General features: G+C 36.6%; 2 protein-coding genes across 5 annotated transcripts in view; one reads left to right on the top strand and one right to left on the bottom strand.

Moving 5' to 3' along the window:
* Window positions 1–9736, top strand: part of RELL2 (RELT like 2) — a 34980-nt gene extending 25244 nt beyond the window's left edge. For all 3 annotated transcript variants that reach the window (XM_072400608.1, XM_072400611.1, XM_072400610.1), the window contains exons 7-8: window positions 1427–1462; window positions 3168–9736. In XM_072400608.1, the coding sequence (XP_072256709.1) occupies window positions 1427–1459 (33 nt within the window). In that variant the 3' untranslated portion in view covers window positions 1460–1462; window positions 3168–9736. The remainder of the gene's footprint in view (window positions 1–1426; window positions 1463–3167) is intronic.
* A 5483-nt stretch (window positions 9737–15219) lies between these two features.
* The window catches only part of FCHSD1 (FCH and double SH3 domains 1), a 63551-nt gene continuing 50927 nt past the window's right edge, over window positions 15220–27843 (bottom strand). The window contains exons 12-20 of one of the 2 annotated variants that reach the window (XM_072400606.1): window positions 25554–25658; window positions 24434–24595; window positions 23020–23142; window positions 22474–22557; window positions 19987–20146; window positions 18825–19030; window positions 18198–18297; window positions 17123–17190; window positions 15220–15665 (exon numbers count right to left, since the gene is read on the bottom strand). In XM_072400606.1, the coding sequence (XP_072256707.1) occupies window positions 15606–15665; window positions 17123–17190; window positions 18198–18297; window positions 18825–19030; window positions 19987–20146; window positions 22474–22557; window positions 23020–23142; window positions 24434–24595; window positions 25554–25658 (1068 nt within the window). In that variant the 3' untranslated portion in view covers window positions 15220–15605. The remainder of the gene's footprint in view (window positions 15666–17122; window positions 17191–18197; window positions 18298–18824; window positions 19031–19986; window positions 20147–22473; window positions 22558–23019; window positions 23143–24433; window positions 24596–25553; window positions 25659–27843) is intronic. The other variant, XM_072400607.1, reaches the window with a different exon arrangement.

The following is a 27843-nucleotide window of genomic DNA, read 5'->3' as shown; positions in this document are numbered from 1 at the left end:
ATATTACAATGTTAAGACATGAATTCTCATTTAGGCTTTTAATTTTTGGTGAAATATGTCTCAGGGGTCCTATATGAAAGACGGTACTAAGTGGCATTGACTTTGTGATCTTAGTATGAAGACCCTCTAACTAAGAAATTGCATTAGAATGACTATATGTAAAGAACAAAGGTTTTGCAAAAATCCTTGGAATTAATGTGACTTATATATATATATTATAGTCAAGTCATAAATAGGTATAGAATACTGTCAGTAAAGAATTGCTTTCACAACAACTAAGGAAGGTTCACTGATGTCATGTATACAAAGCAGTTTCCTAAAAGGAATAAGGAAAACCTTACACCCACATAACAGGGAAACAGGCGTGATATTTATTAACCTTACAAGTAGAAGGGCTTTGCTTTTGTCTTCTGGATCTTTGAAGAAATCTGTGATCTATAGTAAGAATAAAAACATTTCTTGGTGGCCATCTGTCCAGGCCTTTCCTGTGTAGTGCATTGACTTTAGTCATGTCTACATTCCTTAAAAAGTAACGTGTAAACTGCTGTCTGTGGTAATGGATGATCTGCAGTGGTCTGGAACGAAGCCCAAGCGCTGAGTGTGTCTGCACTTTATCTGAAGATACTAATGGCTTTTAATTGCTCTCCCAACACACAAAGGGAAAAACGAGAATCCAGTCTCATATTATCTCTGCAGTGACCTTTATAGGCAATTTCAGGGCTCATTTGTGAACTTCTCGTAATATTCCAGCACTGTTTTATTTGGTGTTCAACAGTCAAGGAGGTATTCATATAAGCCATCTGGTAATAAATGTCCATTTTTATTTTGAAGCAGCCTTTGCTTTATAATCCTCTCCATTTTTGACCCATCAAACATTTCCACCCCCACTTTGATGTCACAAATAAACACAGACAACTTTGCACATGACCATCCTGCCAATTTGCCAAATGGTTATCAATATTCTGCCCTTCTGATTGTCTGATTGTAGGGTGGGGACCTGGGGACCCACAGGACATATGGGAGCTACTAATTGGACTTGCTCATTCATTTGTGCACATGATTAGCATTTACCAACATGGCAATGTCCAAACAAGAACCCAAATATCAATTACCTACAATCAGTCAACTGTTTCAGATTTGGTCATTATCCATCAATAACACTTCACACAGGTATTAAAAGTACAAAGATTTTCAACGTTTTGTAACTCATAGCAAACAACCTGATTTAACCACTGCACTGCACTGCTTTTGTGATGGGAAAATCTTAGCATGCTATTTTGTCTTTTTAAATTTTCAACCCAATAAATTATGTCATGGGATGAATAAGCTTTTTAAAGGTCACATTGTGAGAAACAAATGAATCTGTCATCAGCTTTGACTTTCATTGTTACTTTAATAGAACTATAATATTTTGTTTATTCCACAGGCTAAAAATGAACACTCCTCTCAGAAGCAATAATATGTAAGTATTAGCCTTAGGTTTAAATCCCTAATAAAATCTAAAGATCATTTCTCAGTAATGACTATTAACAGAATAGTGGACATATTCTAAATCTAGGTACAGACACAGTATACAGATCCTGTAAAGAAAACCAATTGAAATACTGATGGCCCATTTAGACTTCAGTAGGTTGCTTGAGTTATGCAATGAAACAAATAACAATGCAAAGTAGTGGGTTAGAGCAGCGGTCGCCAACCAGTTAGGACCACGTTCCCCGTACAAATCCCAGGCTCAGGGAAATGGGTAGGCTGGGTCCCTGGAAACAACCCGCCCACTCTCCCATTGCAGGCCATAATGATGATTATGTCATAATGACGTCACTCTGGGGGAGGTTTCTCCTCCTTTGAGTGACAACCAGCTTCCCGCGCATGGATGGTCGGGAGCCGGTGATTTTAGTGGACCGCGGGACTGAAAAGGTTGGCGACCACTGGGTTAGAGTGTGTTGTGGACACTGGAGCTGTGTTGGGGTGTCATTTTCCAAAAATGGGCCTGCAGTGCGGAGTTTTGAGGAGCATTTTATTCATTCTTATTTAAAATACAAATGTCTCCGTATGAATGGCGACCTCTATTACATTCTCCTCGACTTCAGTTCCCGAGTCTTCTCTATTGCTTTGTTTACCTAAGTCAGGGGTTCTCCTTTGAGTGTCCACATTTCCATAATTAGTGGGTATTTTTCTTGTCCCAGATGGCCTACAAAGGCACAGTATAGGTTCAGTTTAGGTATCAATTATAAGGGGGGACGTTGTCTGTTAAATTACCCTATTACATTATCCACTCAGGACAAGGTATAGGTTCTTTTTTATTGGACGTCTTAGTACTCCAAAATTGTGCTTTTAAAATACTTCATATTTGATAAAGGAAAGTAGAGACCGCTATTACATTCTCCTCCAACGCTATTACATTCTCCTCTTCATTTGTTATATTCTACAATATATTGTTCCATGTGTGAATTTGGTTCTATCGGTTGGGCGCTGCTCTTTACATTCTAAAATGTTTTCTGGACCTCTAGATGGTGACTGTTTATGTGAGTAGCTTTACCAATCATTGTGCTTTGAAGGAACTACACACTTCTTTCATATATTAATATACTTGTTTATGACATCTGATATTTGCCTTGGACATCAAACTCATTTGCTATTAATTGGCAAATGTTTTAAATCCTAGAAAGATCCACTTGAGGTTTGCCCAGCTTAGCCATTATCGTTTATCTTCCCAAGTCCTGAAAAGCTTTATGCAAGAGATTTCACCACAGTCAATGTGCTTTAAAAATTCAACACATTTTTTTCTGATATTGATTTACTTCTTCTATAAAATCCAGTATTTGTCATGGACAAACATCCCCTGGTTGGGGTGACCATTCACCTGGCCTCAGCAGTCATTGTCCTTGGAAGTCACTACACACTTCTATCTGATATTAAAGCCAGAAAATGATGTTCCAGTGCTTCTTGAATTTTGGGTTCCCCCGGACAATTTCATAATGATCTGTATATGTTTATGTGAAACAAAGACCTAAAAACTAAATTGTTCTTGCTTTAACCTTTATTCTGATTTTAGGCTGATATGTTGTAGTATAACATCACATAGATTTTCTTCTGACCTTTTTGTTTATAACTATGTTCTTATTTCTCATTTACAAATTGCTTTTTTTTCCTCATTGTCACCCCAGGCAAGTGGTACATTAGAAAAAAAAGACTGATGGGGCTAATCTCTCCGCTTATGCATTACATTATGAAGAACGAGGTGAAGCAGGATCTGAGATGCTGGAGAGCAGGAATAGCTGCTGTAGCAAACACATGAAGAGGAATATTTGACATTTATTGTACAAAGATAAGAAAGACACAGAAAAGGATATAATAGGCTTGTAATATGTCAATGACACTGAAATCTATTTCTTTTGTGTCCCCGGGGAATATAACACCTTACATAGAGCTGCTACAAGTTTAGAGATAACAGACTGACTACTTCAATATAAACTTTTCACAGTACATCAAGGTCACACAAAAGTGTGCTGATAAGAACTTGTCTTGTTGGCCCTAACAACCAATGGGGTTCCAAATTTTATTCCAAAAGTGTAAGTATGTAAATGAAACATGCATTCTGATTGGGTGTTGTGGACACAAGAAACACATTTGATAGCACATGTGTAATATATAAACCACATATTGTTTATATTGAGTTTTTTTCAGATTTTTTAAAAATTATAATTACTGTTATTTTGTTGATCTATGAAGAAGGTAGAAAAAATGTCTGGTAACATAATCTAGACAGCATTTTGTGTATAATATAGGATAAGATAAATGTTGATAAGTATTAATATATACATTTTAGGCAGTTCTGCAAGATGGTTTTGAAAGAAGTTTATGTTACATTGTTGTTTTGAAATGGACTAGGTGACCAAAGTTTTTTATTGTAACCTTTTAAAGTTTTCTGAAGATGCTTCACCCTCGAAAAAAGTTTGCCATGCTGATCCTTGATTGCTAACCCAAAACAAATATGAAGTCTGGCTTTGATGGTCTTGATGTTTGTAATGCCTTTTTTTTAATATATTTTGTAGTTTCACACTATTGAAACCATAGCGAGCTTTTTTCAGGAGGAAATTTCAGGAGGTCAGCATGGCATTATCCATGTTTCCATTATTTCAGATTTACTTTAGGTAAAAGGTTGGACATGAGGGACTGTCATAGTGTTTACTATCCAGCCATATATTGTTATACTGTTGTTTATGGCTTATGTCCTTTATCCAACATTGATATACTTTAACCAACTCCCCTCTTCTTTAAAACTTATATTTTCCCTTCTTTTTGTTCTGTTGGGGATACAAGTGTTAGCCCACATTTCTAATTAATTGCTTTCTTAATCTCATGAATCATTTTACCTTAAAATTACTGCAGCTCCTTTTTATTCCCTTAATAGATACATCCTAGAACTTCACAGTGAGCATCGTCCAGTATATTAATACTGCAGAAATCATATAATTAAAAGCAATTAGGCAATGATCCAAGCAATAAAACCCTTATTGGATTAAAAAAAACAATTGTTTCTAAAAAAATAACACTTGGGACTCAAAATACAGCCATGCATTGCTTTATATATTGAATGTATTGCTTGCAGCCAGTGCAAAGCTTTTGTAGTTGTTTACAGCTAAATATCTCCTTGGTTCTTTTGCTGTGCATCTGCATTGCCGTCTGATGTGATGCTGACTCCAGACATTACAATGAATGAGGCAGAGCTGAAAAACAGTCAGAAACAGGCAACATGTGCACATAGTGAGGACATCATACATTACTTCCTATGCAATGTCTGATGTTCTTGCTTATCCTAAAAATACAATGCACAGCACATAGTGTGAATGGCACCTAATACTTATTACTTTTTAACAGTTCTGAGGGTAACTATACTGTATTCAGTAGTTATATTGTTTTATTATTATAAAGTTGACCTTGAAGTAATTTTATTTGTATATTCATATAATTCATTTACCATATGTTGATTACTGTAACACATACACACACACACATAAAGAATTTTTCATCTTTCCATCTGTATTCTACTGCAATTAGTTAACCTTCAGGATCAATTAACCCTGGGATAAAATTTTCAAGACACAGATAATGCATTGTTAGAGAACAGATAAGGCTGCTTTTATGTACACTAATTCTTATCAATGGTTTTAAACCTAAATTATTTATTAAAATAACATGATCCTAAATTAGAAGCAAATTAAAGAAACCTCCATATAGTATTATATTTTAATAGATTAGACTTTGAATCTAAAGAAAGCCAACTAAAAGGGCAAAAGGCATTCTTAATTATTATTCGATCAACATGTTGATTAAACATTAAATGGGGATTGCCTGTTCAGTGCCAGTGTAATAAGGCAGAGAGTGTTTCCTGCTGTTTGCAATACCAAAATAGACTTTTACATTAGGGAGGACTCTCATTGGCTCTGACCGTTAGGAAGCGCTCTCCGCTATTTTACATTAGAACTTTGGATTTGCTGGTTGATGGGTTCAGTATTGTAAATAGGTAAACAATCAATACCAGGGAGATTTTGTTGGTTTACCTGGGGTTGCACCCATCATTCAGTGTATGACCAGCCTAAATATGACATTTTATAGTTAGCATCAATAGGGTAGTTAGCATTGCATTATTTAAAACGTGAACACCTGGATATTATTATTTTCTAAGTAAATAAATATTAGGTGACAAATATAATATCCAATGCATGATAACCTCCTAAGCAGAAATTCTGTAATATTGGGGACAATCATTTACATTTTTTTTTTTGGTTTTGTTTTACACTCTTGCTGTGGTGCCATTTCAAGGTACATTTTATATTACATATGCACTGCCTGGCAAAAAAAAAAACTTGAATATTTGGTTGGATTTTCTTTGTCTTTGATTTAGGCATACATTGCTGTAGTATAATTTCAATAAACTTATGCAAAGTAACAATATTTATTTCTGCCCAGAACTGCATTCAATTTTTGGATTGATATTGGTAAAACCGGACTATTGTGTTAAGTCCTCAGCACATTCCAAAGATTCTCAATGGGGTTAAGTTGTGAGCTGTGTGGTGGTCAATCTATGTGTGAAAATATTATCTCATGCTCCCTGACTCACACTTTTCCAATGTGAGCCTGAGGAATCCTGGCAATGTCATCTTGGAATATGCAGTGTTATCTGGAAAGAAAAAATCCATTGGTAGAAAAGCCTGGTCATTCACTTTATGTAGGTAGTCAGCACACCATAGATTTTGGGCAAATGACTTTGCTAAACCTTGACCTGACCAAATTAAGAAACCACAAATTTAAACACTAACGTGCATTTTCTTGTATTAGTCTTCAAAACTTCAGGATTCAGGGCTTATCCAAGGCTGCTCATATGGCTTCCACTTCTTTCCAAGGTCAGTCCTGCTTCTTCTTCAGTACTAAACCCACACACACACACCTTTCAGCTTTCAGCTGGCCTCAACACTATGCCATGTGCAAAGGTTCTGGCATCTGACAGTACATATTAGGACTGGTCAGGCTCAATTATCCAGCTTCCAAGATGACATAAGAAACTTTCTGTACTGTACAATATTTTTATATGTGCATCTACTGGTGAAAGGTGTTGTGTTACTATTGTGCCGCCATGGAAAATTATTTTGCCAATTGTATATATCAAGTATTGTATAATAATAATTCTAAAAAATTAATTCATAGTTGTCTGACATGGAACGGCTTAACAATGTTTGGTGGGTCCAAAAAGATGAAGTTTTTTTTTAAGTTTTATATTTGCCAATCTTTGGTGACCTCACAATATCAAAAATAATAGTCAACTTTTTCACAGTATTTTAAAAGAATATAATTATATTCACTAAGTTTTTCACAGTGCTTCTTGTGGGTTTGCTGCCTTATTTTTTATTTGTACTCTGCACTCTTAGTTAGGGAAGAAAATCGCAATATTCACAACTATTTATTGGACCGAGCCACAAGAAAACATACAAAAAACAAACATAAAAAATGATTTATTATAGAACTACCACTGGGTAGCTGGACCCACTAAATGGGCAGAGTTACCATTGATTTCCTGTATCTCTTTACAAGACTTTAGTGATGGGAAATCTCTGTCATAATTTTTGGCTCTTTTCCTATTTTAGGGTATTTGCATCTCTTCTGTTCAATTCTCCATACTAAATTTAATTACAGGAGTGTGTAAACTAATTTATCATTTCCTGGGTAGGTTTGCAGTCTTGAAATCTCACCTCTAGAGAACCTGAACTACACCAGGGAACTTAACGGATGTACCAGTTTTCCGGGACTTTCTCTTTAAGGAAACTATTTGAAAAAAAAAACGATTAAAATATAATATAACATATAGGAATATAAACTCTGATGGATAAGACTCATATACTGTCTGCTTTTAGAACATAATTGTAGCTTTATTGTATTCCTGGAATCACAGCAAGTCTCTGTTTGTGTAGCTGCCAAGGGAATGACGCGAAGATTGTAAAACACGGTTTGTTATTTTCCACTACAAAGCTCAGAGCACAGGCAGAGGATGAACCTCAAAAACCATTCCTCATATCTAGAATTACAAGACAAGGGTTAGCACAGATAAATAGCTGAAGGCCTTTCACACAGCATGGCATAGAGTGTTGTCAGGCCAACAGGCAGGGAAGAATCTTCATGCTTTCTATCAATAGCCTCTATGTACTCCCTCCTCTTTACCAGTTTTACCAACACATATATCAGAAAGGCACAAAAAGGAACTTTTAATGGAAACAGTAAACCACAACATTGAAACATTAAAAATGGTAGGTTTTGCAGGCCAGATAGTGACATGTCTCACACATTAAGTAATTGGTCATTTTATCCAAAAGTTGGTAGATGCTGAAGATACAGACTACTGCAAAATATTCCTGAGGATTGTATTAGTAGGATCTCTGTGCTTCCAGGTCTGCACTCTATATGGGTGTTATGAGAGGTCGTCTCTCTTCTTGCCAAATGTATTTGAAATTATTAGGACTGCCATAGGAGTTCAACCTAAAAGAAATAATCTTCCCTAATGGTGCTCTTACATTCCTCATAATCTTTTGTATATGTTGATTTTAATAGAAATCTGCTATTGCTGAACTCATTCTAAAGAATGTTGATTGACTGGATATAAAGCTGATTTTTTGGTTTCAGAAGATTCATTAACATACCTATAACAAACATGTAGCAAATTGTGTGACAATTACCTGAATACCTAAGCTGCATACTAGTTCATACAATACTGGGTCAGTGATTCTGAAGATATCGGTCTACCGAGTTCAAGTGACGTTCAGAACTAGAGATATGGCTTTCTGTGAACATAAAGTTTTTAACTTTCTGTTTAAATGAGCGTTTGGAGCATAACAGTATTTTTATACCCCACATTGGCCCTCAACCTAATCCAATCACACCTAAAACAAATATCAACACCATGTCTTTTACATGCAATACTATTGTAGCACCTCTACTAAGGCAATTTGAAAATTTATACCTTAAAGTAGTGGTTGCCAACCTTTTTGGACCCACGGACAACTAAATTTAACGGCCCCCGACCGCGCATGCGGCGCCCATTGTGACATTATGATGCCAGAACACACCTACTCTCCCGTCTAGAGACACAAACCCCCCACTTCCCTGAGCCTGCAATCCGTACAGGGGACAGTGTCCCTGGCTCTGGCCGGTGCATCCTCCTAGCAGATCCTTCCCGGATTATATAGAAACCTGGAGACCAGAATATGTAAACAAGAATAGGGTGGTTTCACAGCTTGTCACAATTTACATAATGTTCTTGGCCAGTTAGAAGCTGCCTTGTCACATTTGATGACACCATGGCTAGTGACAAGGTCTTGCCTTTGTTTACATCAGCAGTCGTCAACCAATGGTCCGCAAGAAAATTTTGGTGGTCTGTGGTGGATCCCGTATGGATCGCAGGCTCAGGGCCTCTTGACGCAACCTACCCACCCGGGTGGGTTTTGGCATCATGACGTCACTCTGGGGGAAGTTTCTTCATGATGTCATGACGTCATGGCTCCCCGCGCATGCAGGGGAAATGCAGTCCATGAAATTAGTGAACTGTGACATCAAAAAGGTTGGCAACCTTTTTAAAAAACATAACCAATAATCACAATTACTCTACTTATACTGAGGCCTACATTCCACAGATGAGGCCTCAGGAATCCAAAGCTGTCTGATAGCTAAAATGAAATCCTTAACTATAGCTGCAGTCCACCATGCAGTTTCTGGGTTTGCCTTGGTTCCCACACCTGCCCTAACACCTTTTGACTGTTAGCATTTCAGGGTTTACAGAAATGTAGGGCTGGGAGCCAGTAGCGTAGAAGAACAATGAAAGTGTATTTTGTTTTCATTCCTGAGGGCAACAGACTATGCTGACAAAGAAAACCTGTATTATGGGTTATATGTTGTTGTGTGCAAAATATATTGTACTTTGTGTTTTGTACAAATGGGTTTGGGCCCACAAAATTTACAAATGTTATAATTTTTATACCGTTGTTAAATGGTGCCAGCTATGTTGTGTAAATGTTGAAAACATTTTATGCACTTGTAAAAAAAACTGTTATTGTGCCACTAGCTACATATCCCAGCTAATGTGTGGAATTTGATTTTAACCAAACTTTGACATGTGAGGTTGTTGGTGCAATGCATGTAGTATTGGATGGTTACATTGCAAATAATTAAAAAAATATTCTCCAGTGAAGTGTTTTTTTTTACATTGTGAATACATTAGGAAATTGTTGTTATTGCTTCTTATGAACTGATATGTATGCAAATGTCAATTTTATATCCAAAAAAATCTAGAAGGGCAGGAATCTGCCTCCCACAGCATGGATAGTAAAAAGAGAAACAACACACTGATAAGTAAAGGGGCTGGGTAGTAGCACATCTCAAGATGATTCTTGTACATTGGCCCTGATTTATTAAAGCTCTCCAAGACTGGAGAGGATACACTTTCATCAGTAAAGCTGGGTGATCCAGCAAATCTGGAAGGATCTGGTCCAGGATTCAAAACATTTGATAGAAAATAGCAAATGACTTTGAAGAAATCAATTCCAGGTTTGCTGGATCACCCAGCCACACTGATTAAAGTGTAACCTTTTCAGCCTTTGAGAGCTTTCATAAATCTAGCCCATTGAACGCAACTTGTAATGGCACTTTCAAATAACCCGCAGCATTTGTGCCATGATCATCTACTGTATATAAATTTATAAAAATAAATATGTTTAAAAGTTTGATTTTTTTCAATTCAATTAAAGCATAACTAAAATAACATTCATGAAAAGAATGCCATGGTTTTGCAGTATACAGACCATTTGCCTATAGTATATGGTATATAGTCAGAATTAGAATGTAAGGATTATGTTAGTAGCACAATGTCCTTTCTTTGAGACAGGTGCTGGGCGTTCATCTTTATTCCTAGATTGTAAGCTCTTCGGGACAGGGTCCTCTCCTCCTGTATCACTGTCTGTATATGTCTGTCATTTCTAACCCCTATTAATTGTATAGCGCTGCAAAATATGTTCGCGCTATAAAAATCCTGTTTATTGTTATTATTAATATTATTATTAATAACAATAATAATTGATGCAATGTTACTTCAATAATATAATATTAATACTCTTATATTCCTAAAACAAGCTCAACTCTGAATGACTGTAATATATCCCAAGATATTCTTTGGCAGCCTAAGAAGTTCACACAGTCCAGTTTCAGACAGTCTTGTTTAAAAGCAGATGCCATTTGTGAAATATTTCCTTGGCGAGTTTAATCAAGTTCTCACATTTTCCTATACACCATAATAGCCAGGGAAAAAAATATATTTTTTCAAGTTGCTTCTGTACATAGAGACATATATGTAGAGAGAATGCTTGTCCCTGGGATGAAACTCCCTATATTAGTGCTGAGTAAAGGGAGACCAAAGCTTGTAGATATTAGCATGCCTATAGCACCTAGTACAGATACACCATAGCTACTATAAATAAAATGCACATTCTTGTTATCTCTACTCAGACCCCAGAACAAGCTTGTATCACCGAGGGAATCTTTCATTTATAATGCGGCTCTCTGCATAATGCTGCAGAGAACACACCATGATAGCAGGAGAGCCTGGTCACATGACCTGTTAAGTTCACCTAAAAAAGTTCATTTTTTTATCCAATAAATTATTAAACAGGATTTTTAAAGCGCCAACATATTATGCAGCGCTGTACATTAAATAGGGGTTGCAAATGACAGACTAACACAGACAGTGATACAGGAGGAGAGGACCCTGCTCCAAGGGGGAATTACACACAATAGGGGGGGGGGGTGTGTAGTGGTGGGAAGTAGTGATGGTTTCAAAAGACAGAAGAAGACGGGTAGGCAAGTTTGAAAAAATGGGTTTTGAGCGCTCTTTTAAATGAGCAGAAAGAAGGAACAAGCCGAATAGGACGAGGAAGACCATTCCAGAGAGCTGGAGCAGTTCTAGAAAAGTCTTGTATCCGTGTGTGTGATGAGGTTATGAGTGAGGAAGTCATTAGTAAGACATTGGAGGAGCAAAGAGAGAGGCTGGGGGAGTACTTTTTTACCAGGTCAGAAATCTAAGTGGGACAATACCTAAGTGGAGGGATTTGAAAGCAAAACACAGGAGCTTAAATTTGATTCTAAGATCTAATGGAAGTCAGTAAAGAGATGCAGCGGAAGAGGATCGGTGGGAAGGATGAATGAGTCTGGCTGCAGGATTCATATTAGATTGTAGAGGAGAGAGTCGGGTTAGTGGAAGACCAGCGAGGAGGAGGTTACAGTAGTCCAGGCGAGAGATGATAAGAGCATGTACAAGGAGTTTGGTTGTACTTGCTTTGAAGTCCCTAAACAAGCAGGGAGAATATATAAAACACATTGTGATGTTTTATAAATAACCATGTGATATATTCTTCCAAAGCAGTGGTATGGCTGCAGTAGCCACATATAGCCTCCAAGAAGGCTTTTACTTGGGCACTCCCACTTTTAGTATTCCTTTTGCACTGAAGTGTCAGTTTCAGGGTTAATAGGGTTTAATGGAATCATTGACATGTCATGGTCTGGCACTTAGCCAAAGTCTAAATCAATCCTAAATGAACCATAGTCAACTCATTGGCTGCCAGGCAAGCTCACTTTGTGAGTAAAATAAAAGTACTGTGACACCGCACAACCTAAATGCCATTTCTATTAGGTCTTGAAGTGTTTACAGAACTGATCCAATTCACTGCTTTAAAAAATTTCCAGCCCCTAAAACAAGTATGCAGACTAAAAAGTAACATAAAATCAGGACATATTTGCAAACTTGTTCTGAACCAGTGACCCAAAATACTAAGCAAAATGGTGAAGCAAGTGGCAATAGTATTTTCCCCATTTCTTTCCAGACAGGTTTCTTCCTTTTGTATAAATGGGTTGCTTATCATGCAGCACCATTACTAAAGTGCTCCTACAAAGCATAATTCACATTCTTTGGTATGTAGAGACTGTTTGTTTTAGTGCTGTGCAGTTCTAGTTTGGTAGGGGGTTATTCCTGTTGGATTTAATAGGCAACAGATGTCATACAGCGGCCTGAGCATCAGGAGGTCAAGTTCAAAATTGGGCCACATTTTTCCAGTGAGATGACTCCCACCACTCCATACAATACACAGCACTGATATTGCAGAAATATTCACCGTATGCAGTGTGTCCGGATTACTGCGGAAATACAAAATTCTGAAGATAATCCATAATTGTTTTGCCTAGTCTGTGACTTTGTTAAATGCAAACCAAATGGATCACACAGAGACAGCATCAGTGCTATTCTAGAGGATCAATAACCTTAAAGTATATCTAAGTGAATAACAAAGTTTGCTAAAATACTGTATATCAATCATTTGCACTTTTCTTTAATTGTTTTCTTAATTTAATGTTGTTCTCAACACTTTTTATCCTGCTAAACTCCTTCTTGGTCTTTCATTAACTACAGACATGAATGTGCCCCAACAACTGTTTCAAATAATTGCTCTGCTCCTAATGGTGACATTGTTAGACCATGACTACGTAATAGGGGTCAGCACAGCCTCCCCTGTTTTCCATCAAGTTTTATGTCATGGTGATAATGCAGAAGCACAAAAAAACTTTAACAGCAGGATCACCAGGAATTATTTTTATATAAATATATATATATATATATTGTGACACCAAGGCAGGATTGGAGGTGGAAGAGAGATATATTTACCAAGGATTCCTCTTGTATATGAAGTAATTTGACCAAGATTCCTCTCCTGTGTGAAGTAGCAGGTGGAAGACTCTCACCTGTGAGGTAATTAATGAAGAAGCACTGAGGGTGGGGATATACCAAAGAGCCAGGAGCTCATTGAGTTGTTCAGTTCTGCGGAGAGACACAGACAGGGGTTCTGTGTGAGAGAGCTCTGCTGAGAGACAGACAGGGGTCTGTGTGAGGAAGCTCTCTGGAGACGCAGACAGTTAGTCTGTGTGAGTGAGCTCAAAAGTGAATAGAAGGTTGCTGGAAGCTTGGTTTTGAGCTGACAGGGAGAAGCCCTCCAGCTGATAGACAGGGACGTCTGATGTATAGTAAGTGCCGGACAGGCAAGATTTTCTTTTGCTGTTTTGTTATTTTATCTGCAACCATCAATAAACCTGGCTGCAAGCCAGCTTAAAACTGATACCTCGGTGTGTGATCTGAATTGGATGAACCAGACAAGTGTCCTTTGACCCCAGCAAAGGCGATCCTGAGCATAACCCCTCACAATATATACACAGACATATACAAATTCCATTACCATGTGTATATTCCATTACCATGTGAAAGCTTAGTTGAGATGTTAGGGACTAAGTGATAGAAATTCTTTTACATTAGAATAGCAATTAAATAGGGAGCTTGCCAGGTAGTTCTGCCCACCAACAAGCATTCGGTCCGACATACTGCACTGAAAGGGTTACTGCCATAATCACTTCAGCATACATTTCAACATTTGAAAGTGATGAGGCAGCAGTGCTCTTCTCACAAGTGAAAACATTATTTATAATATTTTAAAATATTATAATTTTTTTTATTTTAGTCAGAAAAGATGAGGAATTCAGTGGATGAATTGCTGCAACCTTTTGTAATGTCAGGCTGTAAAAAGTCTGATGTTTCTGTGAAATGTGTCACTTTAATAAGCTGCAGCAATTTACCCGCCTTCATTTTATAAACCAGTCATAAACTATGTTTTGTTTGTCAATTAAAAAATACATAAACATTGTTAAACTTTTTATACACCTCAATAAAAAGAACATCTCCAAACACCTTGTTTGGGGATCAGTGTATTATTTCATTTTAGCAGAATCACAGTGACTATCCAGGGAATTCCTATTACAGTTACCAATACAATTACAATTGTATTTATTTAGGTTGTTGATGCCATCTAGTGGCAACTGATGGAATTATACCAGAGTTTAATCCACTACCTGCCTCTGGGAAATAAAAGGAGCTCAGCAGGACATAGGAATGTATGGGGCAGCTACCAATCTGTACTAGTCACCTATCAAAAACATTGGGCCTTATTTATTAAAGCTTTCCAAGACTGGAGAAGATAGACTATTATAGGTGAACCTCGGTGATCCAGCAAACCTAGAATGGATTTCTTAAAAATCATTTGCTATTAACTTGACAAATGCTTTAAATTCTAAACCAAATCTATTCCAGATTTTCTGGATCACTCAGGTTCACTAATGATAGTCTATCTTTTCCAGTCTTGGAGAGCTTTATTAAATCAGACCCATTGCCTGCTCACACAATAAAATTTTATGAATGGAAAAAAAAAAAGTACTTTTTGCAGCAATGACATTTTCATGGTGCCCTCCTGTCTTTAATAAGCACATGTAAAACAAATTAAATTTTTTTATTTTGTAATCACTTCTCTTCATCCCACAAAATATTGAAAGTAGAAAATCGGTTCCCATTATGCACCAAAACGTTTTCTTTATGGCTGCATGAGTCTACTTCCACCCTATGCCCTTCCAAAGCCTGTCATCCTAACATTATCATTTAATCCTGTATGTAAAGAAAATATTCAATATATATTCATAATCTTCAGAATAATACTTTCCCATCTGAAATACAGAACAAATTATCCATTTCAAAAAGTGCAATACTCATAAGAAAGAAATGAAAATTCAAGCTGGCTGAACAAAATTAAACTTGGCGACAGGTCAGACAGATTCACTGCCATATTAAGGAACTTTAATTATCATAAATATTTTTTAATTTTCATCTTTAAAGTCTTTAAAATACATAATGCATAAATATTTTAAAGCATGAGAACAGTTCCTTTGAGATCTAATAAAAGTGCAAAGATAAGGTATTTAAAAAAAAAGGCAATTAAATATAACAGTCCGGGAATACTGTCTTCAGAGGAAAATGTTCACTCTCTTTGGTAAATAAGGTCATCCAGTTTCACAAAGTTTTAGGAACGAACAAACTGAAAAGTTGACATTTCTTTCACAGAACTCTCACCACAATCTGATTTGCATAGATTACAGTAGACTTGTTGAGATTCCTAACATGCAATGCACAAGCTGCATAGTCCTAGTCAGTGATCTGCTGGTAGGGTGTCAGTGGCCTTTGTTGGAGGTGGAGGCGCTGCTCGCATCTGCAAATTAAAAATAAAAAAATCAGAGGCACCATATGCAAAATCATATTACACGGAGTTAATATGTAATTATTGAATTATCCTTTATTTAATTAATTATTATTCTGAACAATCGGATTCCCTTTTGTGATGAATGCAAACATGTATGCTGATCTTTAAATAAATTCCTGTGGACTAAAGAAATAAATCGGCATTGGTCTGGGAACCCATGGATATTGTGCAGTACACAGGACTTTCATTTATAATGAAATTAGTTATTTAATGTTTTTGGCAAAAAATTGTTGTTGCTGAAAACAAAGTCAAGCAAGTTCCCCAGACTGTCACTTATCAAAGTAATGCATCTTTTAATGATGTCTAAATATACAGAAAAAAAAGATCAGCTGGAGGTAAATGTTACTAAGGTGTGATATATAAAGTGCTATATCTACCAAATGCTACTGCTACCTGCATAATACTACTGCTACTAAACACAATTCATGCTGTGTGTGGCCACACAGTTCTGAGCCCTCTGCACGCTGTCCTAGGCACTGATTCTCCCGCAGGAAGTAGCTGATCTTTATAATAGAGAAATATGATAAACTGCCTCCTCCAGCAATGATTGAATAGTTACCAGCTCCCATAAAAAGTAGGATTCTATTTTAAAACAGACTGTAGGAATAGCTTTAAAGTGGAACCTAATACACACAACTCACTTATCTGTGTTCCATCACAAGGCACCACCATCTTTCTTCTTTCTGCTGCAGATGGTTTTTGGCCATCTTGATTAGCCATACTGGGATGACATTCATCCATCTCAGCAAATGCAAAGGAAGCCCAGATTACCGGGTTTAACCACCAACTAAAGCTTATGATGTGCACGGCAGGTCAGCTCAACCCGGAGGGATCAGGAAGGTAAGACACAATAATGACAATAATGCATAAGGGACATTGCCCGTCATGGATAATAGATCCATGGATACCTAAAGTGGCATTTTACTTCATAGGAAAAAAAAAGTTTTTGCTTGAGATTACACCAGACCTGAACTCTGGGAAAAAACATGCTTTTGCAGGTTTGCTACTTAGTAAGCCTCTTACTTTAACTACTTGACAGGTTGCAGCTTTCTAACATCATCCCCTACAACTCAGGGCCTGAAGTCCTGCCGAAGCATTCTATAGGGAAACAACAAGGACCTGCCCACAAGGACAGTGCTGGCTGCCAGGGGAGTGAATAATAAGTATATCACTATTGTTATCATCCCTAGACAAAACAAAAAAATGACTCCTGCCCACAGCCAGGGTAAATGTTTTTTATCCCTGGAGCTTACTGTTAAGGGCTTTTATTTGTTCTTGAATCAGCTACAAATCATAACTGTAAAGCTGGAAAAGTTAGAGGTTGGGTTTACAGACAGATGAAAAACCAGACACTCAAACAAGTTTGACACCTAGGGCCAATCTGCAGGCTTCCACATAACACTTACTGGTCTCAAGCGTGTGGCTGAAAAATCAGGAGAGCTCTGTGCACTCCCTGAACCATTCTGTCTTGAGTCTGCAAAGTAAATACAGAAGTATTGATTGCAAATCACTCATGCAGCCCTTGTGTCTTTACAAACATGCAAAATGTTCTGAGACTGGATTGCTTTTTTTTTAATTAAAAGAATGTGTCTGGAGTTGGGCTTCAAAGTAATTTAATGTGACTCACTTTTTTATGCATGCAATTCCATCATTCCTAAATTTTATGAAATAAACTGAATAGTTATTTAGCCATTAAAAGGATAAAAAATAAACTTTTCCACTGCACTCATTCTGCTTGATTAGTAGTTAATAAAAGACAACAGCAACTGGAATACAATTGTCCTTTAATAAAACCTCAATTCCGGTGGATGGATGAGCCGTACTTATGACACCACAAAGAGTCAGCAGAATAGGAATTCATAGGCATGGAATGGGAAAGATGCACATGTGCAGTAAGAGGAGAAGCTGATCTGTACTGCGTTCTCTGCACCACTTTAAGGGGCATTAGTGGCCACTAAGGATCACTGGAATAGAGAGGTTGGTAAGTAAATTACCAGGCAGATTGCACTCAGGGGAGTATAGTTAAAGGACATCTGTACTGTAATCACCCAAATATAAATTGTCACATGTCACTTTATTATAAATTCTGGAAAACCATCTTTGAAATGTATGTTTGGTGCTGTGGTACCTATATGGGGCACTAAAAACAATACTGACTAGGTTGGGGATTAAGTATTTGACCAATTCAACACACTGCACAAGTGACTATAAGGTCTGTGTCTACAGAAAGACCATTACATTTAAGATCATTGTATTTAAACAACTAGTGGATCATCTGATTTTTGTTATGTCCACTGTATAAATGTATGTGGCTGATTTCTTGGAACTTAAAAGAAAGGCATGTGCACTGGCTCAAAGCCATGAACCAAAAGATTTCAACATAAATTGAGTATCTTTTCACCAAGGATAACAAAACATGTAGTTGAGTGTTGTCCAACAAAAACAGAGAAAGCTTGAAACAAATAGTTTAAGCACAAATACCTGACTCTCCAACAGACGTTCGCTGTAGTGGGGATCTTGGGATGGACAGCGGAGATAAAATTGGAGGAAGGCAGGTAGGTGGAGCAGGAGAAGGAAGATCCTACAGTAGTAAAAAACAGGGGTACATTTAAAAGCAATTAGCGTAATTGGAAAACTTTATTCACACCCTATCTGACCTCACCTATTATAGCATACATCATACTCTATCCCCATTATTTGAGTCTAATTTTTTTTTTTAATATTTATTGAAGATTGAAGATACTAAATAATAATGCTAATGGAAGCCAGTTTTAACATTTTATTCTCTGTGCATCTGAACCCAAACACATAAATGTGATAAACGTATCAGCCTTAGCTTAACAAAACTGAAGTTGTGGCTTTTTTTTCCTGTTTTTCCATCTAATTTTTACCTGGTGATTCTACCAGAAAGACTTCTTTCCATGGGTGATTACACTCACTCACCCGCTGCACCATAAATAGCTATACACGAGTTGAACATCTTGATTTAGATATTATTTTAATACCTCCTCTATTTGCAGTCACCACATCTAATGGACAATAAGCTGCAATATATAAGAGAATATTTATTTTAAACAGAGTGGGGAAGAGTAAAAATCAGGTTTATACCTGGCTTGGTTCTAAACTATCGCTGGACAACTCTTCCACCACAAGTGATGGAAACACTCCAACGCGGCCATTAAATTCTCCCATCCAAAAGCCATCATCTATTCCCTCTTCTTCTTTACGGATAATTTGAATAATAGATCCTTCTGGAAAACTGAGCTCTTCTTCACTCTGCCCTTCGTAGTCATAAAGTGCTCGGGCAAGAGATACTGCGGAGAGAAAAAGTAAATATCAGTTAGACATAAATAAACATTTGGTTTAGACTTTACTACAATTTGAGTTTCTCAGGTCTCATGCTTTTTACAATGAATAGCAACAAACTTAAGGACATTTGTATACAACTTCTGTATTACATAATAATTTCTGAAGATTACAAGTTCTGCAAATGTAATTAACTAGCACGCCCTAATGAATAATAAATAAACAATCTTCCACCTTGGTATAATCAGTGAAAATTTTGGTTTAGTATTTACCTGCAAAATAAAGTGAAGTCAGATTCTGACCTTTTTGTTGAGGTAAAAGGGTAAATTGTAAAAATAATTTTGAATGTCACTTCAACACACAGGAACCACCCACACTGTAGCGAACAATAATAAACATACTAAGGCTCACCACACAACTACAAGAACACATTCTCCCATCCACCAATAACTAGCACAAGGGCCAACCTAAGTGGATTAAAACTGATCGGATGGTTTGACAACTTTAAAAAAGCTTAACACAAGTACAAAAAAAAACAACATGGATCTTGCAATGTTTATGAATAAATATATATATATATATATATATATATATATATATATATATATATATATATATATATATATATATACATATATATTCAAACTGCAGGAACTGAATCCTGACTGACAACATGATCTATTCCTCATTCCTGCCAACATTCTACATGGAATCCAGCTAATATCTAGGTTAGCTAAGTCTGAGAGCGAACACTCCTGCTGGAAACAGTTAAAAAAGAATTATCCACTAGTTAACATAAGAAGTCCTGAAATTCTACTTTTTTACTCTGTTACAAATTTGTACTCTAAAGTGTGGATACAGTAAAACAATCATATTAAAATGTGCCTTTTTATACATTACAAAGGAAAAGATCTATCCCTGAAAAAAAATCTGATTTCTAAAAGCAATACTGATGGTAATGTACCTCCTGCATCAGTCCATTCCAGCCTTGCTATTACAGAGAATGATTTTTCTGTAGATGATCCTCTGTCATGCCCAGTGTCCATGGTATGTGTAGCACTCTGCTTAATAAAGTTAATGTACTTTTCGGGTACATAGCCAATCTGTCCACTTTTGTTTCGAGCCTGCAGGGTTAATAGAGAATTGTACATATTTTCTATTAAGGCTTAAAGGAATAGAACTTTCAGTATCTTAACACTGTGGTTTTATTTTTTATTTAGGAAACAATAAATTACTCCTCAGATTGCATGATCGTTTAGAACATTAGGGTTCCTCCTGTGGTTGCTAGTGGTTCCTTGAGCGGTGGATTTCCTCTCACACAAACCACCAATGCAGGGGAGCAATAAAGCACTAATGTAAAAAATTTTAAATTGTGGTTCAGCCTTTTTTTTTTTTTTTTTTTTTTTTTTACTATAGTGGCTTAATATTCACCGTCTCATTTTTATCATATCCCGAAAAAGGTGGCGAGGCTTGACCATAAATTATTCACTGTTAAATAGTATAAAAAATGTCTTTGGACTGGTATACCAATTGGTGTTGTGCTTGTCTTTATTTTTATATAGTTTGGGATATACTGGAGCTGCATCACAAGAGCTATTGAGAATTAGAAGATGGTCATGTTGTTTATGAATTCGGACTTTAAAAATCTGAAGTTCCAGCTTCTAATTCCTTTCTTTGCTACGGAAATATTTGTTAGGATTATTCATTTTATTTCAACATTATTTTGCGGTTTATAACAAGCCATAAGTGTCAACTATGATATGTATGCCACATTCATTTATTTAAACATACTGATGATGTTTTGTATCATAAACTGTAGGTATAATCATTTTTTTATTAAGGGGTAGATGAGACCTAGAAAAAAGGATTATGGAAAGGCGAATTAAGGCAATAGTCCTGATTTATTAAAGCTCTCCAAAACTGGAGAAGATGGACTATCTTAGGGGGGCCTGGGTGAAGAAGTGGATTTGGTCAAAGAATTGAAACATTTACTAACCAATAGCTAATGATTTTTTAAAAAATCCTTTCCAGGTCTGATGGATCGAACAGGTTCTCTTATAATACTCTATGTTCTCCAGTCTTGGAGAGCTTTTAGAAACCAGGTTCATTACTAGTTCAGAAGGCCCAATTTACCCAGATTGTTGCAGACCCATTAATTTCAGACATCTTTAACTCCGTATGATTTTGGGTAATAGGACTTTTTTTAGAGTGTTCATTTTCAATTCTGAAAGGAGATGAGTTGAGCAGTGAGTTTTGTAATACATGGATGGAATGATTTTAGACTCATCACAACCTCCCACTCCTTATGCAGCACCAAATGAACTTAAGAAAAAAAAAACACATCCTACGGGTGCAGTTGATAACCTTTAATAATCAAGTAAAAAATGTAATGCAATTACCGTATTTTTCGGACCATAAGACGCACTTTTTTCCCCCCAGAAGTGGGGGGAAACAGTCCCTGCGTCTTATGGTCCAAATGTATCCTCCCCAGCTGCTGTCCCGTCCCCCCTGTATAGCCCCCCCTCCGCCTTTTCTCCTGTCTCCTGTTCAGCACGGCCAGAGTGACTGTGTCTCCTGTATCTTGCTCCCGGCGTCCTCCCACTCTCAGCATGATTGGCTGACAAAGTCATGCTGGGAGCATTCTCCCAACATGACTTTGTCAGCCAATCATGCTGACAGTGTTACCTGAATAGCGTGCTGAACCTCACTGAAGATCACTCTTCACCAGGATCTTCAGTGAGGTACAGCACAAATAGTAAAATCACATATACGGTACACAACACAAACACAGTGAAAGCACACACATACACAACACAAACACAATGTAAACAAATGTTATATTGCAATCCGATTGTCATACATTGTATGACAATCGGATTACAACTGAAAGGAAATACTCACCCAGGTGTTTATGACTGTGATGTTGGTTTTTAATGCACATAAAATATTTTAGGACACTATTTGTTTCAGAATCTTTTTTTTCTTCATTTCCCTTCTCTAAAAACTGGTGCGTCTTATGGTCCGAAAAATACGGTAGGTTTATTGGCTTCCCCCAAAACCTGAGCTTAGACTGTATTAAAGACATATGACTATGGTAGGGACATTTGATTGTGACCCCTAATGAGGGACAGCTAGTGACATGACTATGGACTTTGTAAAGCTCTGCATAATATGTCGGTGCTATATAAATACTGAATAATAATATTATATATGTGTGTTAACAGCGGCAAAACCAAAGACTTAACAACTACATCAATACCCATTCTATTATTTAGTACCATATTACTGCTCTGTACCAAAAAAAGGTAAAAATATAAATTATAAATAAATTAATATATATATAAATATATATAAAAATTAAATATAATAAAATGACAAAAGAAAACAGTGAGAGACTTGTATTAATAAAATAGAAGGATAAAAAAGAAGACACTTTAATGTCCAAACCGACCTTCACCCATTCTTCCACATCTCCATCTTCAATAACCTCCAGCACCTCGCCTTGTGTGATAGATAGTTCATCTGGCTGGGCAGCCTGTCAAGATTTAGTACATGGAAAGTATTACAATTTAAAAGACAGAAAATTCCTCAAATAAGTGAACTTACTGCCTACAAAGTGTGGCCAAGGGGAATAATCTCAAAATTGTAGTTTATGACTCTTGTGAATATCACATAATGTGACCTAACTCCACTACAAGATGGAGATTTAAGTTGTATGGACAATATGATTTAAAGTCTATTCTTTAGGATAGGTTTCCACAATAAATAAAAAGGAGCACATGGCAGCCATTTCTGACCTTGCACAGTTAGCCCCAGCCACTAAATGACCCACACTTGAAGTCCTGCTTTGTTTTCACAATGTTTTCAAAAACCCATATGCTGCATCACCCTAATGACTTACATGCAGTTGCAGTATCGGTGGTATTCACCTAAAGCAGATCCCAAATTAACAAAGAATAGAATGTTCTGTGGGCAGTGTTCATTTTACTTCCCCTACCTTATAACTGTAAAAAACTTGGCAAGGTAATGGGTATGAGCGAGATCCACTTAGATTAAGATTGGATTCTTCAAATATTTCACCACCATCATCCTCAAACTCTGAGAAATCAAATTCTTCCATCTGAAAGAGAAAATGAAAATGAGTTGGAATTATAAATAGAATTATATTCATAAGGTTAAAAAAAAAACATTTAAAATGTACTTTCGGAAGCACAATAATAGTCTCATTAAAAAATGCCGGTTTGCATCCCTTAACTAGCTAGTTTTCTTTTAACAAGTATGGTCATACGAGAATAAAAAGTCAAAGACAGTAAAAAAAAAAATGGCTTTAGAAACAATAATATTAGCAGGAGTTGGAGCTTTGTGCTAGGGTGGAGAGACTTAAAAGAAGTTAATGCCCTTTGTTCAGTCTGGGCTTAGGATGCAAGGTCCTTCCTAGGCACAAAGGAAGTAATTATGAAATAAACACTGGTTCCTATGATGCTTGACCTTACAAGTGACGTTAGTTCATACATATCTATATATTTGCACCTGTGGCCAGATACAGATATTTAAGTATTCACATTTTTCCTAACATTCAGTAAAAGATTTAATACAAGCTCTTGTTCACACATCAAGTTGTTTTTTCTGTAAAGCAGTTACATTTTTAATAATCACAACAAAACACTCTGAAGTGACTTTAGTACGTTTCTAACAACTAGGTTTCTATCTATACTCCCAATTTTATTTACATATCTTGTAAAAACTATTTTAAAAGGTTAAAGTACATTTTTCTTCAAGTTCAGTTGCTATGAAAGAAATACCCACAGATTTAGAAGATATTTTCCAGTAATTTAAGAAATTGATTTTTATTTTTCTTATAACCAGTTCTATAAAAAGCATTTTACATGAGTCGTAAAAAAATATGGGCATCCAAGACTTAAATGTTTACACTTGCAGATTATACTCTGATTTCACCTTTAAACATTAAGAAATATCCCACGTGCAGAAAGAAATACAGCAAACAAGGGAGACACCTTGTGGCAGCTTGTGGCATTGCAAAAATGAGGCATCATCTTATAAAATAATATTCTTTACAGCCCTATAAATCGCAGTAAGGATGTGTATTTGCTGCAAAACATCTCCCTGATGATGTGACATGATTATTGAGATAAGAAATATGGTTTGAATAAACTAGCCCTTTATGTTTATTCAGAGTGTATAGAAAAAACTTACAAAGGTGCCTGTACATCCACAAGATTTTCATAAGTGCTGCAACAAATTACTTGGCAGCTTTTGGCATAGCTTTGCATATGAACAATCATTGCCCCCTCCAATGCCTGTACATGTGTGAATGCTAGAAGTGATTATTTTAGGCAAAATAGGCACAAAGTTGAGAAGGACACAACCTAATGAGGATATACTGAACTTACAGTGGGCGACATCTCTCCGTTAGACATCCTGGCTTCGCTCAGACGTCGCTCTTGCTCAAGCTCTTCATTAGCTTGTGTCATAGCGCCGGACAGCCAAGTGTCCACATCAACTCCAACCTGACGCAACAACTCTACCCGAGCATCTGCTTTTACTTTACTAACCTAATGTAAATTAAAAAGAATCCAGGTAAAATAATAAAACTTTGTTGTGTTATAGTAGACAAAAAACATAAATCCATATAGCCAAACAAAAAAAAAGAGATTATATATTTGAAAGGGAAAATATCAGGTTCATCCATATAACCAAACACTGCCCAAAGACACATAGCGTTGTAATGCACGTAAAGAAATTTGACAACCCTCTCACTTCTTGTCAACAAGCAAGCACCATGATTATAGGCGAATCATTAAGCATACCACTATGAGATTGTGCACTGACCAATGAGCAGGGGCACATTCTGGCTCCAAGTCAGCCACATAGTATGATTATAGGGGCTTCTAGAAAAAGTGCAAAAAGGTAAAATACTGCAGCTTAGATGCAATATCTGCAAACATTTTCATTTTCTTATTTTTGCACGTATAACAAAATGTCTGTGGCCAGAAATCCAGGATTTTTGTCTCTTCATGTGCATCGAATGGATATCTCATAAAAGGTTATTAGCCTTATCTTTCTCCACAGATGCAGTACAGTGAGCTACTGTTGTCAACTTGGACATGAAATTTGTTACTAGAAAGATTACCAGGTAAAAAAAAATCTTAACACAAGAAATTCAGCCACCACATAAGTACTGTTAAGCTGCAATACTTTACATTTTTATTCTACTGTTTAGATTTACTTATAGGTACAGATATTTTGAAATTACCTATTGATAGTAGCACGACATTCAGATTATGTTCACTGCTCTGAAACTAAAGCTTACATTTTCTCATTAAAGTGGGAGTTTGCAACTTCTAGTATAGTTGCAGTATTTTCTGTATAGAACTCCTAACTCATCAACTGATCAACTGCTCAACAGAGTGGCAGATAAAGCAATATATATGTTTACCAATATTAAGTATACTTAATAGTAATTCAATAAATGCCGCTAATGACCATACAGTATAGAATGAATAGATATACCTCAGCTTTCCGCACGCTCTCCTTAACTTCCTCTATTTTCAGGTCCAAGCTGGGCAGCTCATCTTCAGCAGCATTTTTCTTCCTAGCCTCCAGTCTTTGCAGAACCTAAAAAAAGTATGAGATAACTTCATGTACTTTCGACCAAGGAGAATGCTCAGGTAAGTCTGACCACCATCATACAGTATGCATATCACTGATGACTCTAAGTTTGGGATTTTTTTATTAATTTGTTGGGGCAAAGCACAGAGCTGGTGGCAATGACCGTTTTGAGGCCACTGCTGTTTTCCTAGCTGGACTGTTTATGTCCATTCAATTGGTCGAACTTGTGTTAGCAGGGAAGTTTAATCCATTAATTATCTTTTAAATAGTAAGGGGACCTGCTGATTTTTTTCCTCAGTTCATATGCTACCTTAAAATAAATCTTGTTATAGACATAGTCTGTTGGAAGTGTTAACCTCTGCAGGATCTTTGTTTTATTTATTTCCTGTATTTATTTAAGACTAGGAAGTCCTATTCATTTTTCTTTTTTCCTAAAATGTCCCTGCTGTTGATATTTTACTCACTTTTTGTACCCAGAGACACAGCAGGAAGAAAAGATTTATCCAAAGGGCGGCAATATCACCTGTTGCACAGCTGCCTCTGGAACACTTACTCATAGAAAAATCTTCTATTACTTTCTATCTCAGAACAACTCAGAAATTTGGATCTTCCAACACTTTCTGTCCCAGGAATCATGAGGGTAAATAGAGAGGGTGAATATCCCCAGGTGGAAAACAAAGTCTGGCAGAGGTACTAATGTTTCTATTCTAAAACTGTAACAAAAAGGAAATCTAAAACTAAAAAAAGTTTTGACTTTACCTACACTTTAGGCTTTGATAAGAACGTTTTGGTACAGGTCTCTTGGAGGGGGAGGCCTGAGGCCTGAATAGTCTGGAGTAGCCAGCAGTAATACAAATGTCTCATGATCAGATGGTTATTGACCAGATCAGGTGAACTATTAAAGTTACATATTCTTTATAAATGGAGGTCAAGAAGATTGTTTTAGAAAAATCAGTTAAAAAAATTAACCAATCAGATCAAAGATTTATGGCTATCTCACATAAGGAAACTATCCCACCTCCAAGTTACCCGTTTTCGAAAACACAGCTATGACAGATCCACTCAATTTAATGCTCATCAACAATGTGAAATGGCCAGATATTTAGGAAAACCCAGCAAGGAAAAAACATCTTTTTACTTCTCTTTCTATGTTGTGTATGTATTTAAAGTGTTTAACAAATGTAACAATCGTCTCTGTGTACTAAAAGCAGCCTTCCTGTGCCCTTGGACACATGATCTTTAAAGCCTTGATTTGCAAGGCTAAAAAGCCTCAGAAACATTAATGGGTGGTTAGGACAAACCACATGAAAATCAATACCTGCACTAAAAGAGGAAAAATAATAAAAGGCGAGGTCAAAAACTGGGAAAAATAGATACCAGGTATGGTAAACTGATGACAGAGCAAATAAAAAAAATGCCTCAGTGGCCTGTTTTATCTGTTTTCCCAATGCAAAAATAACAATCAACATACAAGTCACATAAAATAAAATAAAAAAATGTAAAAATATTCCCAGGATATCAAGAGAATTTGAAAGAAAAAGGAGATGCATCTGTAATTGTCTTAAACACAAAGGATACGTAAAAACAATCATTAAAGCTGAATTCCAGGCAGATATAACAAAACAACCTAATGCATATCTGTAATTCCTAATACACTATTAAATGTATTTTTAAATGCAAGTAATGCAAGTCTCTGAATTTGCCACTATATCAGTAAAGTAAGACTTGAGTCCTAAAAAGCAGCAAAGGGAGCCAATCTGTTCATGCCCTGACAAGAAGCCTGCCGATGAGCTCATCTCTGTGCTTCCCCTCTTACTATTTTCTAGTCACATGGGTGGGGTGGGCCTGGGCTCAGAAAATTGCTTGCCATAAGAGGACATTTAGCAGCAGAAAAAAAAAGTCTGCAGGCAAAGTCTCTGAATTAATGGTAACTATTGCTGGTTTCATTATTTTGCCTTCTAATGAGCTAATAAATAAAACCAATGAAGCCATCACAGACGCGGACTGATAAACTCTAAGATATATGAAAAATATGGTCTGCATACATTGTAATTTACCAATCATTTTCAGCCTATCTGCAATTTTCCTTACACAAATACATGGCCCCTGATTCATCATTGAAATCCGCGATCGCTGGAAGCGCGATAATACGCGCGACCCGCGATCGCGGATTACCGCGGTCCGGGACTCG

Source organism: Pyxicephalus adspersus, chromosome 2, assembly GCF_032062135.1.
Source record: "Pyxicephalus adspersus chromosome 2, UCB_Pads_2.0, whole genome shotgun sequence".
Classification (NCBI taxonomy): Eukaryota; Metazoa; Chordata; class Amphibia; order Anura; family Pyxicephalidae; genus Pyxicephalus; species Pyxicephalus adspersus.
The sequence above is the reverse complement of the archived record's forward strand: the minus strand, read 5'-3'. Positions and strand labels throughout refer to the sequence as shown.